The sequence below is a fragment of the Electrona antarctica genome (assembly GCF_951216825.1).
Source record: "Electrona antarctica genome assembly, chromosome: 4".
Classification (NCBI taxonomy): domain Eukaryota; kingdom Metazoa; phylum Chordata; class Actinopteri; order Myctophiformes; family Myctophidae; genus Electrona; species Electrona antarctica.
In genome coordinates this window covers 44,533,333-44,549,059 of record NC_136809.1, presented here as the reverse complement: position 1 = coordinate 44,549,059, position 15,727 = coordinate 44,533,333, and the positions used below count along the sequence as shown (strand labels likewise).

At 44.3% G+C, this 15,727-nt stretch overlaps 1 protein-coding gene across 7 annotated transcripts; it reads right to left on the bottom strand.

Moving 5' to 3' along the window:
• Positions 1-1,313: 1,313 nt before the first annotated feature.
• Positions 1,314-14,230, bottom strand: LOC306922492 (recombining binding protein suppressor of hairless-like). Of its 7 annotated transcripts, none has more exons than XM_079500135.1 (12): positions 14,109-14,230; positions 13,505-13,543; positions 13,289-13,384; positions 11,557-11,722; positions 9,254-9,434; positions 8,975-9,004; positions 8,301-8,438; positions 8,030-8,142; positions 7,588-7,728; positions 6,840-6,995; positions 5,863-5,966; positions 1,314-4,096 (listed from the first exon to the last, which is right to left on the bottom strand). In XM_079500135.1, exons 1-12 carry the CDS (start codon positions 14,126-14,128, stop codon positions 3,736-3,738), a joined length of 1,545 nt encoding a protein of 514 aa, XP_079356261.1. In that variant the 5' UTR covers positions 14,129-14,230; the 3' UTR covers positions 1,314-3,735. The 7 variants fall into 7 exon arrangements, with proteins under 7 accessions (XP_079356261.1, XP_079356262.1, XP_079356266.1 ...); XM_079500136.1 differs by having other exon boundaries at positions 9,260-9,434; XM_079500140.1 differs by lacking the exon at positions 14,109-14,230 and adding an exon at positions 14,052-14,081.
• Between the last annotated feature and the right edge of the window lie 1,497 nt (positions 14,231-15,727).

The following is a 15,727-nucleotide window of genomic DNA, read 5'->3' as shown; positions in this document are numbered from 1 at the left end:
CTGGCATATTGAAGCCGACTTACTATAAACCTGGTTCTGTAGAACACTGGCGTTTAAAAAAATCAGAGAAGTTAAAAGACAAAAAAATGAGCTGCTGAGTCCATAGCAATTAAGGAGACTGAAATAGTCTCCTTAAGGATCCAATTACTTTGAGCAGAGTAAATCACACCAGTTGTTATTCAGGAGCCGCAATAAAACCATCTCAAGATTTTAGAAATGGACTGAGGACTTACACAGCAGTGGCAGTATAACTAAAAAAAACATGCCCAGGCTTGAATCTTGTTTGAAGAATGAGCAGTGTGTCAAGTGTGTTCAAAGCCTTTGTGATAGTTCTGTAAACCCAATGCTAGTAGGTAAACACAAGTGACAACTGCACCAACCCTGTTGCAGAACAAAAATGAGGACAGGAAAATGATAAGAAAAGGCGAGAATGCATGTAAAGGGATAGCATTAAAACATCATAATGCTATAGTTTAGACGGGATCAGATAGTGGTCAATGTAACAGAGCTCTAGGGGCACTGGTTCCAAAACCTTTAGGCTGAAGACCCAAAAGAGAAATTAGACGTCTCCCAGGACCCAAACTAGAGAAAATAGAAGATCTACAATTGGCGCCGCATTATAAGCTTGTAGATCGGCTATTTTCAATACTTCTTAAACATTTCTAATTAATGAAATGTATTAGATTTCTTTGATTTCTTCATGAAATTAAATTACTAAGAAAATAAATGAATATTGTTTTTAATGAAAAAATATACTTTTTGGGAATGTTTTTTGAAAAAGTTTTGAAATTAATTAAAAACTAAATGTAGGAATTACAAAATTAAGGGACCCATACCTAGTGTTTGGAAACCAGTGCTCTAGTCCAGTGGTTCGCAAAGTGGGGTCCGGGGACCACAAGGGGTCCTTGAGGGAGTTCCAGGGGGTCCACAGCTAAATTATAGTTTGGAACCAAATTGACCCTTATGGGTCTGTAACTCTGAGAGTGTACAAATTTGTACACTCTCAGAGTTAAATTAACATAGATTTTACAATCGAAATTGGGGGTCCCAGAGATAGAAATGCCATTAAATGGGGGTCCGTAGCCTAATGCATGTCAAACGGGGGAGGGGGGGTCCTTGAAATTAAACGGGTTGAGAATCACTGCTAGAGCCGTGAAAATCTTTTCCCAGGGGTCCCTGCATATCTTTTCAAATGGGGGTCTGCGGACCAATTAGTGTCAATTTGGGGGTCCTTGACATGAAAAAGTTTGGGAACCACTGCTCCAGTCTATGTCTAGGGGATAAAGCACATGACCGATGATGCCAAACCAACATGAGCGGAAATGTTCCTCCTTTACCAGCTTTAGATTTGCAGCTTATTATGGTTAGTCCAAATATGAATCCAGAATGAAAACAAACAAACATTAAAAAAAAAACACGCATTCTAAATGTTGCAGTAACCCACTTCTACAGCAACACAGTAACCATCCCTTTTTCATTGTATTACAGCACCAGTGATACAGAAGGTATAAACGAACCCATTTGAGGTTATCGCAGTAAAACCGATGTAAATTTAACTCAAGTCTACACAAGTATGTAACCAAATGGACCTGAGTTAAGTTAACACCAATGATTTTACAGAGTAGAGCCCATGATGTAAATACATAGCAGATAGTAATATAGAGCAGATGCACTTTGTAGCATTTTAGGTATGTCCCAACAATAAACAAACGGATTCCCTCATTGACATTTAAAAATACCAATTGGCAGTAAGCAAGTCACACTAGGACATTCATGACTTTAGTGTAAATATGTATGCAGCTACACTGTGAGAAACAGAGCAGGATGAACTCTCACTTTAAGTAGTGGTTTTCAAGGCAACACAATTTAATTGACAGGCATTTCTGACACCCGCCCCCCACCTTTACAGGTCCATTTTTACACTGGTCACGAGTTAAACGGACACTCAGGACTTTAGTGTGTGGACTTGAGAGAACATAATGTGGAGGTATCAAATTCCGCATAGCGCACTTATTACTGGACCGTGCTGAGACAAGACTCACGGCGAGGGACTAAAGGTCACCTTAACGGCACTGCCGACTGAAGCCATTTTAGTGATTCGGCTGGTCAGGCCAACCACACTTTGTTAAATAAAAGAGCCGGGGGGGGGTGGGGGTGGGGGCTGGAGCACAGCATGCTACAAGGCAGAGATGGTGTTAAAGCTCTTCTTCCAACGCTCGACACCGACTCAAATGCCAAGCGTAATCTCCTCTGAACTGTTGATGCGTGCACAGGAACAGGATGGGTGAGAAAAGGTGGAATGGGCCGAGGCGAGACTGCCTTCCTTATACGCTTACGCTACGCTACACCCTTTCTTTCTTTCTTTATCTCTTCGCAAAAAATCATTTTTTTCCCTCCACCCACTGATATTCTGCTGAAACCGAAGCAAGAAGCGCACCGTCTTCCATGTTACAAACAACCATCCGTTTCTGTGCAGCTGATTGGTGAGGGGCCAGGCTTAAATTTGATTGAGCGCTCTGGTACAAAAAAAACTGCAAACTGATTAGATCACACAGGCCTTATTGGTCTCTTGAGAAATACATGGATGGTGTACTAAACATGGTCTCACACACACATGTACACTACACACTTCTTTTTCGTATAAAAAAGGTCTAGTAAAGGTCAGTTGAGGCCAGGGGGCCAGGAAGATCAAAGGCAGCTATGCGCAAGTGTAGCGGTAGGTGCAGGTCTGTCTGTCGACAGTTTAACGAGTGTCCTTCCTTCTATAGCCCTTTGTTTGTACTGCTCTGGAACTAGAGTGTTGAAATGTCCGTTTGGACAGGGTCTGCATGTAGCCATCCTGTCCAACACATCAGAGCAAATGAAAGAAAGAGGCATATAAGTGAACGAGACCTCACAATATAGAATATTCTTGAGAGATTTATACTTAGTTGCGCGACACAGGAAATAGCAGATCTTCAAGCTCGCAGCGTGTCGCAAAGCTTTTAGATCGGATATTTTCAATCGATGAGACCCGCGCACAACTATGGGTATAACTTTATCACACCCCGCTGAGACCAAAACTCTCAAAAGAAAAGTTACAAATCAATCTATTTGGTAACAAAAGTGAACTTACTATGCGTTATGATACAAAATAAAAATGTGAAAATGTACCTTAGCTAAAGCTTATAAAATACCATACGAATAAAATAATATAATAATAATATTCCTTGGTCCATAGAAACTATGTTACTATTAGAATGTATCACCCCTACAAGGTTCGCCTTGCACAACAATGATAAAATCACCAAGCTGTTCTGCTGTGAAAGCGCAGTCCTGATAGAAAGTAAGCGTGGTGAAATGATCTTCCAAACCCAGAAAAAATATATATAAAAAGTGTCTTTCACAAGAGAGGCTACGGTGAATGTCAGGTGCAAGAGTAGTAGGACGCACCAACTGTGGGCGTCAAATTGTCTGACCGAGGATGTTGTCGTGTCCACAATCATCCACACGAGGGAGCTAGAGTGGAGACAATATATCAGTCTGAACTCCAACTCACTTTTGTCACTCCTGGTTAAAAACTCACTTGCCCTCCCGATGAAGATGGAGAGTCACTGACTCGGTGTGTCATGTCCTCCACAGGTCCATGAGCCTCTTTGGGAAGTACATGCACACGTCGTCTCTCTCTCTCGTTCACTCAACTCATTCATTCATTAATTACACAAGCGCAACAGAGGGAGCGCAAACACGCCGTCACTATGAGAGCACGGACATGGCCGACGCCCCTGACGACATGCTGCTGGCGGAGTCGCTGGTCGTGTAGGCGCCCTGGTGGCCGCCGTCCCCGAGGCCGCCCAGCGACGATGAGGACGACGGAGAGGACGAGGAGGCCGGCGACGACGAGGAGGTGCTGTGCGAGCGGAGGATGGCGCCCGCCGCGCTGCAGTGGGGCCGCGGGCCCGGCTCCGGGGTGTAGGTGAAGGTGAGCGCCGTGGCGTAGATGATGCCGTCGTTGCGGACCAGCGTGACCGGCACCTGGACCGGCTGTCTCACCCAGCGCCAGCCCTCCCTGAAGGCAGAGATGTCGGGCACCACGCACAGCACGCTCTCTCCGCACCTGGGGTGGGTGATGAATGATGATGAGAGATGATGGGGTGAGTGGCACAAACACAGTCACGCAGCCAAAATAAATAAAGCCCAACCAATGTGAGTCCAATGATGCCATTGTTATTCGCGAGTGTAGGCCCTCGACTCTTACGGTAAAATGATGTAGGCATTGGAAATTTATTTATTTATGGATTTTACAGTTAATAAATACATTTTCTGACTACTTGCATTCCTAAATATCGTTTAATGACTGGAAGGTCACTAGAGGCGTTACCAAGTACTTTCTAAACTAAGTACTGCACCCTTTGGTATTGACAGTTTATGCAGTTTATGCAGCCAATGTGTCCTGATTTTTAACCTTTTAAAATGTTTCACGGTGGCAGATGTACAAGCTCACAACAGATTGAGATGGGACACGTTATGAGTGTGTAGATCAACTATTTCTGAAAATGTTTTACAGTGGTTAATTAAAAATGAAGTCAAGTTTGTGTATTTCATATTTACTTGGGGTGCAGTACTTAGTTTAGACAGTACTTTTAGACTAGTCAATGGTTAGACCAGTCATTAGTCCTACAACTACAACCTATCTCAAACCCTCACCCTAACCCTAACCTCCCACGGGGGCAGCACGGGGTCCGTACGCTTTTCCGACCCGCCAAAAATCCGACAGCCAATGGTCCGATTTTGTCGGACTATCGCCCGAAATATGGGCTTTTACCGCCAACGGTCCGACATGGCATTATACTAGAGACTTTGGCTTGGGGAGAGAGAGGGGGGGGTGTGGAGGAGGGGGAGGGCGGGGCCCAGCCTACTTTGGCAGCCCTTGGGCATGCAAATTGATTCCGTTTGTAAATTAGGAGGGGTCCAGGTAATATTAACATATCTATGGCCAATTTGCCAACACAGTTTTACACATTTCTTCAGAAGTTTAAAACACACACCCACACACACCCCGCCACACCCCCCCCCACACACACACCCCCGCGACACCCCCCCCGCACACACACACACACACCCCCCCCCCACGCACACACACACACACCCCCCACGCACACACACACAGTCTGATGCTCTCTCTCTCTCTCTCTCTCTCTCTCTCGCACGCGACACCCCCCCCCCCCCACACACCCCCCCCCCCCCCCACGCACACACACACACACCCCCCACGCACACACACACAGTCTGATGCTCTCTCTCTCTCTCTCTCTCTCTCTCTCTCGCACGCGACACCCCCCCCCCCCACACACACACCCACCCACACACACACACACGCGGGGGGGGGGAGGGGGGGGGGGGGGACAATTAACAAACGGAATCCATTTGCATGCACAAGGGCTGCCAAATTAGGCTGGGCCCCGCCCTCCCCCTCCTCCACACACCCCCCTCTCTCTCCCCAAGCCAAAGTCTCTAGTGTCGGACCATTGCCTGGTCTAAACAACGGTTTTCGGACCATTGCCGGAACTATTTTCTGTATAATGCCATGTCGGACCGTTGGCGGTAAAAGCTCATATTTCGGGCGATAGTCCGACAAATGTCGGACCGTTGCCCGTCGGAATTTTGGCGGGTCGGAAAAAAGACCTGCACCCGGGCAGCACACCTAAACCTAACCTTAACCCATGTCTAACCAATGACTAGTCTAAACTAAGTACCGTTATGCACCCCACATAATGGCAGATAGATTGGCCAAACCAATGCATGAGTCAGGCTCGACAACAAAAGCAAGAAAAACATATGGGCGGACAGACGGACAGACACAGACAAACAATAAGCCCCTGCCTGTACATGGTGTCGGCCTCTACATCTCCAAACCAGACTCTGAGTTGAGGGGTGAAGTTCTGTCCTGTCAGCTCCAGCATGGCCACATCGCCTCCCCCATTTAACTAGACAGAGAATGAGAGATGGAAGAACACATTTCCATTAGCCTGTGTACTGTGTGTGGTGTGCGCATCCACTCTCAAAATGAGACTCAGTCAGAGGATGTGGTTAGAAAAGCAAGGTACTCTTGCTACATGATTAGTTGTGCCGAAGAGAAAGCATCCTATTCTTAGATAGAATAGTCCCCACTCCTTTTTGTCACATTACAATGATTACATGTATATATGCAGGTGAAATTCGCCCCCTGCATTTACTCATCCTATAACAACTAGGAGCAGTGAGCAGCCATTATACGGCACTCTGGGAGCAATTCGGGGTTAACCCATTTTGACCTGAGATCAGATTCTAAAAATGTCTTCTACATCCCGACAGTTTTCTGAAAAAGCTATGTTTCTATGTCAGTCGTTCTTCGATTTTTCAAAAATAGCAGACCTACAAGCTCGTAGCGTGCCGCCGAGTGGCGCGCTATGAGCTTGTAGATCTGCTATTTTTCAATAGCCAAAGCATAACATAATGCTAACACCAAAAGGGGTTCCCGCCCAAAATGGGTTAAGAGCCTTGCTCAGGGACACACATCGACACATTGCTGACGTGACCTGGAATCGTACCTGGGACAACCAGTGGCTCTAGCTCCCCAGGTGGACTCACTAACCACTCAGCTATGGCCGCCCCGTTCTGTTGTAAGGAGATCAATAATATGGTAATACTATATCTACAAGCTCACAACGTGACACACCGTGAGCTTGTAGATTGGCTACAATCTACAAGCTCACGTTCACCTCGGAATAGGTACTCTAGGGTTCAGGTGGGTGAGAGTGATGATAACATGTCAAATGTATGTATTGTAGATGCAAATGCAGATTGGACAGTGACATTACCTGTAGGCTCTCCACCACAGGGACAGGTGTGACCGGTGTGGGGACCGGGCCCATGCCCTCATAGAAGGTGTATTCTGCCTTGTCTGTGCTGATGATGGTCCAGGATGCCCCGTCGTTGATCATCTCCTTATTGGCCTCTTTGGGGCAGGGTGTGGCCTGCAGGAGGGCCCAGAACAAAGTCCATCGTCATTACCTTTTTACAAAAAGTGTGTTGTGTGTACACTGGGCTCCAACATTGAACTAGAGGTTCTTCAGATTTTTCATCACAAACATTTTCATGTCAAAGAAAAGGGGCGGCAGTGGCTCAGGCAGGGGTAGAGGCAACAGTAGAGCAGCCGGTTGGGAACCGCAAGGTTCCCAGTTCGACCCCGGGCTCCCCCAGAGTTAGTGTTGAAGTGTCCTTGAGCAAGACGCTGAACCCCTAATTGCCCTAAATGTGCAGGTTGGTGGCTTGCATGGTTTCCTCCACCATCAGTGTATGAATGTAATGTACAATCTATGTAAAGTGCTTTTGATTTAAGTACTATATAAATCCACCATTTACCAAAGACTCCCTTAAAACACGATTACTTATCTCAAGCAAGTATCACGTCTCTGCAAGTGTATGGTATTTACATACACTGCTGAAATGAACGGAATCACAACGTGATATGCTTTGTAAAATGGTTGGCAGTAAGGTCAAGTGAGTGAGTTATATAGTCATTGGTTTATCATGCCAAACCACGTGCGTGTGTCCAGGTGTGCATACCTGGAACTGGATGATCCTCTCCTGAGACAGACAGAGATACATTCGGTCTGTATCTTTAAGGTAGAAGGCACACTTGTGGAGCTGCGACACTGGGTCATCTGCATCCATTAATGCTGTCTGTTTGTCCACTTTACGAATGACCTGTACATGATGTGCACGACACATGAATGCTTAGGTTGACTTGTGTAATATCTCTCACACACACACACACACACACACACACACACACACACACACACACACACACACACACACACACACACACACACACACACACACACACACACACACACACACACACACACACACACACACACACACACTTAACCATAAAACAAAAGGACAAGGAAACTTGTTATTTCTCAAATTCTACTATACTTTTGGGGACATTTGGCACTCACAACTCAAGTATAGTAATATACGCGCATGCTCACTCACTTACCAGTCTAGGCAGAGCCATGCCGGTAACAGAGCAGACCAATTTCACCGTCTGGCCATAGTGAACGTAGCCATCTCTCACAGCAAACTCTTCTCCCTCAGACTCATCATCCTCCACTAAAAACACAGGCAGAGTACACACAAAAAAACATGTTACTTCTATACCCTGACCTACCCGTCCATTGCAAGAAAGGCAATCTTCACAACAATGAAAAGGGAAGAAAATAAAATGGAAAGAATCAAAACGAGGGTGGAGAGGACGACATGTGGCTCACGTAGGTGGATGAAGAAAGCCCCCCATTGTTGGGAGCTGGCATGGAAGTTCCCCCCCTCCACGTGGAGATACCTGGTGCTGACCGTCTGGGAGCGCAGGCGGTTGAATAAGGCCACCTTGGTGCCTGATGCTATGCACACTGGAGAGAGACGAGATGGACAGGGCTATCACCATTACAAATTTAAGCTGACGATTTATCGTCACACAAATAATGTGCGATTAATGATTTAATTGTGTTTTTTGCATTGAACGTTACAATTTGTATCTCGGTTTGCCTTTTAGGCTTCGTAAACACAAATTGCACCGGGCAGATATAACTAAATGACGTAAATATAAAAATAAATCACTGACACGTTTAATATTCTTTTCTTTCCAAAGAATTTACAAAATAGCGGAAATAGTCGATCTATAATCTTACAACACTGTCGTAAGCTTGTAGAGCTGCTATTGCCGCTAGTTTTGAACCACTTAGCCACTCCAACCCTGGAATGTTGGGTTACTATAGCAGAAAATCCTAAATTAACTGCTCCTCTGAGCGCATGTGTCCGCCATGCCGGGTTGCCTACCCTGGGGTCACAACATTTGAAAGTCAGCCATAGCCAATTGAGAATGGAATGTGAAAAATATAACTGGAGTAGTAGCAAAAAAGTGTGTTTTGAAGAAAACGCTAAATACCTTTGGCCGTACGGGCTTTGGTCGTCCGGCCTGGCGGAGACAAAAATGTGAACTATTTCGTCAATCTTTCCAAACCAGCATACAGATCTACAAACTCAGTGATTTTCTAAGTAATTCATTATGATTTATTATATTTTTGTGGTTAGGTGGCTAAAACGGTGAAGACAGCGGGTGCCCAGCGAGCTCTACTCTGTACCATACATGTAGTGTAAGAGACCATGTGTGTGTGTGACTGTGTGTATATGTGTTGTGTGTACACATGCACGCCTGTGCTTTCACCCTCACAGTCTGCATTCTTGAGAGACTGCTTCTTCTTGGAGGGCTTGGAGATGACCTTGATCCTCTTGCTGAGGAAGACGCCTATGTCGGAGCTGTTCCCATAGAACATCTTCACCGTCAGCATGAAGTGTTTCCTTTTGTCCGAGTCGCTGATATACAGCGTCTTAGCTGTGCAGAAGTGCTGATAGAGAGAGATAGGGGTTAGGGGCTTTGCATTAGGACTGGGAAATTAACCGAACTGCCTTAACGAATCGATACGCAAAGATGCTAATAGACTTTTATAACCATATTATAATGACATATAGTCTCAAGTCAAGTATCATAATTGTTTTCAAAATTGCTGGTCAGAATCATAGTGTATTAGAATTCTCATAGTTGTAATACATTATCACTTTATAATGCATTCTAATCACAGTTTTAACACGCTTTCTAATGTGAATATAAGTCACCATAAGTGGTTATTGGGTGCAAAAACAACTTGTTTTAGCCTAGACCTCCAGGAATGTCATTACTTTACATAAAGCACCTAAAGATCATAATCACACCAACAGTGATTAGAATATATAATGAGATTATGATGTCTTAAAACCATGTGTATTTTAATACACTATGAAAAAAACATGCCTGTGTCCGACTGATGATACTTGACTAAAGTCAAGTATTATAATACTTCATAATTGCGGGTCACTTGTGGACAGACAGACAGGCATATTTTTGGCAAGGATCGTATTGTATTAAATAAAGAAATAGTGTATTCAAGTCATCTTCATAAGTCATAATACGCATTTTAATGTCTAATGTGGAATCATTACAAAGTATCTGCAGGAGTTGTTTTCTAGCAAATGCCTGAAATAGATGCCAATGTGTTGAACCATTAGAGTTGAGGCTGATTATACAAATGCTCTCTAAATCAGTACTTCTCAAACTTCCCTTACATTTGTCTGAAAATATTATTTTACGCGGCTGGCAATTGGAAATATTCGTGAATGACGTTGTTGTTACAGACAGTGATTCAACTGGGCCCACAGTACTCATCAGTACAGAGTACCAGTTCTGCAGATCTTTGCTCAACCGAGCACCCCTTTAGCCTACTCGTTATTAGTATGTGCCACCATTAATATATACCTGCGACCACCACCTGTACTAGTGAATCAGTTGTACACGTGTTAAGTACATACATTGTTTTCCCAGCGGTGTAAAGGCTGCCTGTGGCCCCCTTGACTGAGAAAATTCTGCAAAATGTATGATTTACTTCATACCAAACTGTCACCCAAGTTTCAAAGTTGGATACAGTGATTAACTGCTACATATGAGACCAAAATATATATGTGTGTGACTGGGAAGGTCATTATGCTGATGTGGCTTCCATTTAGAATTGTTCCATTCTTCCTGCAAAATCAATAATGGTACAGAGTGCCAAACTACAAATTAACTAAATGTTTCAGAACGTTTAGACACCTAGGGCTCCTGAGCTTTTGATTATAACCATAAGAGCACTATGTTGACATTCGCTCCATCATAGAACGCCATACGCTGTAGGCAGAAAGCCTTTTTACACTTCTGACAAGGTATGAAATACAAATAAAACCGTGTACACATTCCCTTTCAGTCCTAGATCTGAAATCAATAAGCTAAAAATGGTACCCATTCACGTGACATGAACACATTTTGGGAGCACACATTCATGCAGAGACAAAACGTAATCTGGGCCGCACAAAGTCACATTTGGACAAATCTAACCCACAACCTCAAATTAATTTGACACCTCTGAACTTCCTTGTATGTAGTAAAACAAGAGTAAACTGTGGTCAGCGTGTACGTGTGTAGCAGGAGTCATCGATGTCCGTACACGGACAAAATGTGTCTGTGGCAAAGACTTTTCTTTACACACCATTATAATGTTCTTATTTTGATCATGGAACCTGATTACTGAATGTCTCCAGGCAGGTTTTCTTCAGAATATGTATGACACAATATTAGAAGTCCAACTAGTACTAGTGGTTCTCAAATGTTTTATTTGCAAGGACCCCATAACTCTGAGAGTACACAAATGGAACCAAATGGTTGTACACTCTCAGTTACGAAGCTGTTATGGTCATTCAGGGCTAGCTCTTTATGTGTTTCTGGTGTCATTATTGTCTGTTCATTTTGTATGTCCGTGCCAAAAATGGAATTTTGACAAAGCTGTCCAACACAAGAAAACATGCCGATGAATGACCCCTGGTGTGTAGTTTATGTACGTAGTACCACAACAACAAGTGAGAGGAACTCTACAGCACTGTGTTATGAACTGTGGTGCCCACCTTCCCCTCCAGGTTGAGTTGTTGCATCTCCTGCTCACTGTTGCCTATGCCAATAAAGGCACAGGGTTGGGCCTCCTGCTCGGAGCAGCCCTCTCGCTCCATGCTCTCCAACTTCTTCTGCCAGCCAGTGCCCATCAGATAGACACAGGGAGGAGGGCAGAAGAACCTGGCACATTGAGAAAAGCACAATTTAGGCCATTTAGCAGACGCTCTACATAGTTATCATGTTTCTGAGATATGTCGATTATTATTGTCATTGTTGTGTTTGTGAATGAATGCATGGGACACGAATGGAAACAAGTCCGCAACCGCAAGGTCTTTTTTCGGTGCCATCCTTTTGGGCCAATGTGCTTTGACTGTACCCTGTACCGTTTGCATTTATTATTGTCTAATAAGATAATCAATAAAAAAAAACGTAATCCAGAGTGATTTACAGTAAGCAGGTAAATATGCATACTGTACGCACGCACGCACACTACTGTGTTTCCCAAACAATGGGTCAGGGCCCATTCTTAGGGTTGCGACGAAGTGAGTAAATATTCGGTTATAACTTTGCTATAAAATTATATATATATTATTTCCAAAGATTTAACTTTTTTTAACAAAATAAAAAAAACAAGTCAAACATTTTTCTAAGGAATTTCATAGATTTTCAAAACACGGAAATATATTCCATGCATAAAATAATTAAAAAAAAACTTTAAGTGGTGAAAATGAATGAATGCACTCCATTGCTTTCACATACCTTCCGCTAAGAGAAGCATCTTACTGGCACAGGAGACTGTGATACACTGCATTTCCCCTTTTTTTTTTTTATCCCACAATTTCGTAACCCATTTTTTCACCCAGTGCCAATTATCTAAATGTAATCCTGGGCTCTACACTCCCTGACTGACCTCATGCTTCCTTCAATGCATGAGCGTCCAAGCCGCTTCTTTTTTTTTTTTAATGTTTTTTTTGTGGCTTTCGCCTTTATTTTATATATTTTTATGGAGGGACAGACAGTAGGCTGACAGGAAATGGGGAGAGATGGGGGGGTGACATGCAGTAAAGGCCGTCGGGATCGGGAGTCGAACCTGCGGCACACTGCCAGACTGGATTACCAGCCAAGGTGCCTGGACCGCTGAGCCACAGCCCAGGCCCCCAAGCCGCTTCTTAACCCGACAGGGGGGAAGTTTCCCCGGTTGGACGTAGCGCATGGAAGGAACACGTTACCTTTCCCCTCCATCAGTCACCCTGGCTGGCCAGGGGGAGGCAGTTTAGAGACCAGGATGACTGCATGTTTTTTGTGAGGGTACCTACCCTAGGGGACACGGGGAGTACATGCAAACTCCACACAGAAAGGCCCTTTCGCCGACCCCGGGTGACGCGGAGGAGAGAACACGCCCTCAGCTGGAATTAAACCCAGGACCTTCTAGCTGTGAGGTGACAGCACTAGGAACTGTGCCACCATGCCCCCTACTCTGCCTTTTTTGATACCATTTCCAATTCAAAGAAGTTTTAAGATTACTGGCATGAGAGTGAGAAAACATTTACACTGCCAAAGCAAGTGTCAAAATGTAATAAAATCTGTTTATGAAAATGGGGTAAATATATATAGTTGGAGGTGGTACATACAACATAACGCATGAAAAATACGTCCACACACTGTTAATCTGCACGGTACAAGAGGGTAAATGTATTCAGTAGGCGCTTCGGTCACTACTGACTGACCACACACACACACACACACCTTTTCTCGTTGCCATAAGACTTCTGAGCGACTTTCGCATGTAGTATGAGCACCGTTTGATCATCTTTCTCCTTCAAGTAATTCCTCATAGCCTCCCTGTGGGAAAACACACATTACACTTGTATTGGATGATACACACACACACACACACACACACTGTCACCCACACACACACTTGAAATGGGTTTTAGTGGGCTGGGATGATGTTGGTTTTACCTTGTCAAGCGTTGTGGATGAGGTCGCTCACCAAACTTCCTAATATACAAATAGAATGTTACTTTGCAGTTCGTACTTAGTAGTAGACACTGTAGTAGACATAGTTTCATGAGGGGGTCATATTGCCAAACACATATTAAAGCAGTCTGTGACTTTGTTGCTAAGCTACAAAAGACATGCATAAGAAGAACCCAACACACACACGTACTCCAATGCGACAGAGAAGCGCTACTTTAGCGTTTATAAACTTATTCAAAGTTAGTAACTTGTATTCTGCGATAAAGACATCGACGAATAATCACACGCAGAAGAAGCCAATATTGCACAGGAATCCAGCAAATAAATTAATAATTGAGACGTGAATCGTTATGATACCACGAAGAAGAAGAAGAGGGTGGCGAGTTCTGGAGAACTGGCCCAACAATTTAGACACAAAGTAAAGTGTAGTGAAGAGACGCATGGGACGACACCAGTGCTCCCAAACACACACTCCGCTTCAATGCAACGGAATGGCAATGGCTACAGTACTGAAACGATCTATTTCAACTTGTTTTCTTTTCTTTTAAGAGTTTGACTTCATTTTGCTCCGAATTTCAACACTTACCCCGTCACAACGGGCGCCATCTTCCAATAACTCTCCCAAAAAAAAGTCCAACAATCGCGAGATCCCTCCCCCTTCAGCCCCTTACCAAAGCCAACAGGACAACAGAAGAACCAGACTCTGTGTGTGTGTGTGTGTGTGTGTGTGTGTGTGACTGTGTGTGTGTGTGTGTGTGTGTGTGTGTGAGAGAGAGAGAGAGAGAGAGGGGGGGGGGGGGGGGGTAGAGTGAGAGAGAGAGAGGGGATAGAGTGAGAGCTGAGAGGATAGAGTGAGTGTGTGTGGGGAGGTGACGGGGTAAAGGGGTGAGAAGAGAGGGAGGGGAGGGGAGGGGGTGACGGGCAGAGGGCAGACGCCACAACAACAGGCGTGGGAAAGTTTTGATGTCGCGCGAGAGCAGAAAAACTCTCACAATAGACAAGAATAAAGATCGACCTAACCTCTCGCGAGACGCAGTGATACCCTCATAACCTCCTCCTCTTTTTTTTTTTCACAAGGTGCCGCACTGTAACTGGATTCCCACGCCTTATTGAGCAATAAACCAACTACACCTCTCCACACTGACGGTTAGAAAGCACAACCAGAGGACAGTGAGAAGTATTATTTAACTGAGGTCATGATGATACTGTTGTTGAGATAAGACCAAAAAAACTAAAACAACCAACTAGATGACCTACACTCTGCCTCCTGGGAAAGCAGATTTATTGTTTTCATGACTTTTGGGGACAGAATATAAAAACATAAAAAGTAACTTTCACTAAAGAATCAGCATATCAATGACGTCGAGCTAAGTCTGGATAGTTTTTAGGGATGATGGCCCGTCATTGCAAAAACCAGTGGTGGAAAAAGTACTCACATTCTTCACTTGAGTAAAAGTATCAATACTGCAATATAGAAAAATACCCTGGAATTCAACATTTACTTGAGTAAAAGTACAAAAGTAAAGTGTACAAAATGTATTTATCTCATTTTAAGTTTTGTAAATGTATAAAAATCTTTTGAAAATAGCCGATCTACAAGCTTGTAGATCAGCTATTTTCTTCCATCCGTCTTCAACCGTTTATCCATGGTCGGGTCGCGGGGGCAACAGCTCCACCAGAGAGCTCCAGACTTCCCTCTCCAGAGCAACATTAGTAACTTCCTCCGGGGATCCCGAGGCGTTCCAAGGCCAGTGAGTTGATGTGATTCCTCCAACTGCGCCTTGGTCTCCCCCAGGGTCTCCTCCCAGTGGGACGTGCCTCGAGGACCTCCCTAGGGAGACGCCTGAGAGGCATCCTAACCAGATGCCCGAACCACCTAAGTGGTCATTTCGGCCGCTTGTATTCGCAACCTTATTCTTTCGGTGACCCAGAGGTGAGAGTAGGAACGAAGATTGCTCGGTAGACAGAGAGCTTTGCCTTCTGGCTCAGCTCTCTATTTTCAAATGTACCAAAATGTGTATAGGGCTGAAGTGGGTAAAACATTACCCACTTCAGCCCTATACACATTTTGGTAATTTTGTAATAAATAATGGTCCAAATCTACAAAGTAACTAAAGCTGTCAAATAAATGTAGTGGAGTAAAAGTACAATATTTGCCTCCGAGATGTAGTAGAGTAGAGTAGTAAAAGTATTGGAAATTGGAAA

Bases quoted from the DNA above. Each gene is read 5' to 3' on its own strand.
- LOC306922492 (XM_079500135.1), bottom strand. From the start codon at position 14,128: ATGGCGCCCGTTGTGACGGG. The intron at 9,005-9,253 runs GTGAAAGCACAG...TGTCTCCGCCAG, and splicing joins CAAGAATGCAGACTGTGAGG to GCCGGACGACCAAAGCCCGT. The intron at 6,996-7,587 runs GTATGCACACCT...GCCCTCCTGCAG, and splicing joins AGAGGATCATCCAGTTCCAG to GCCACACCCTGCCCCAAAGA.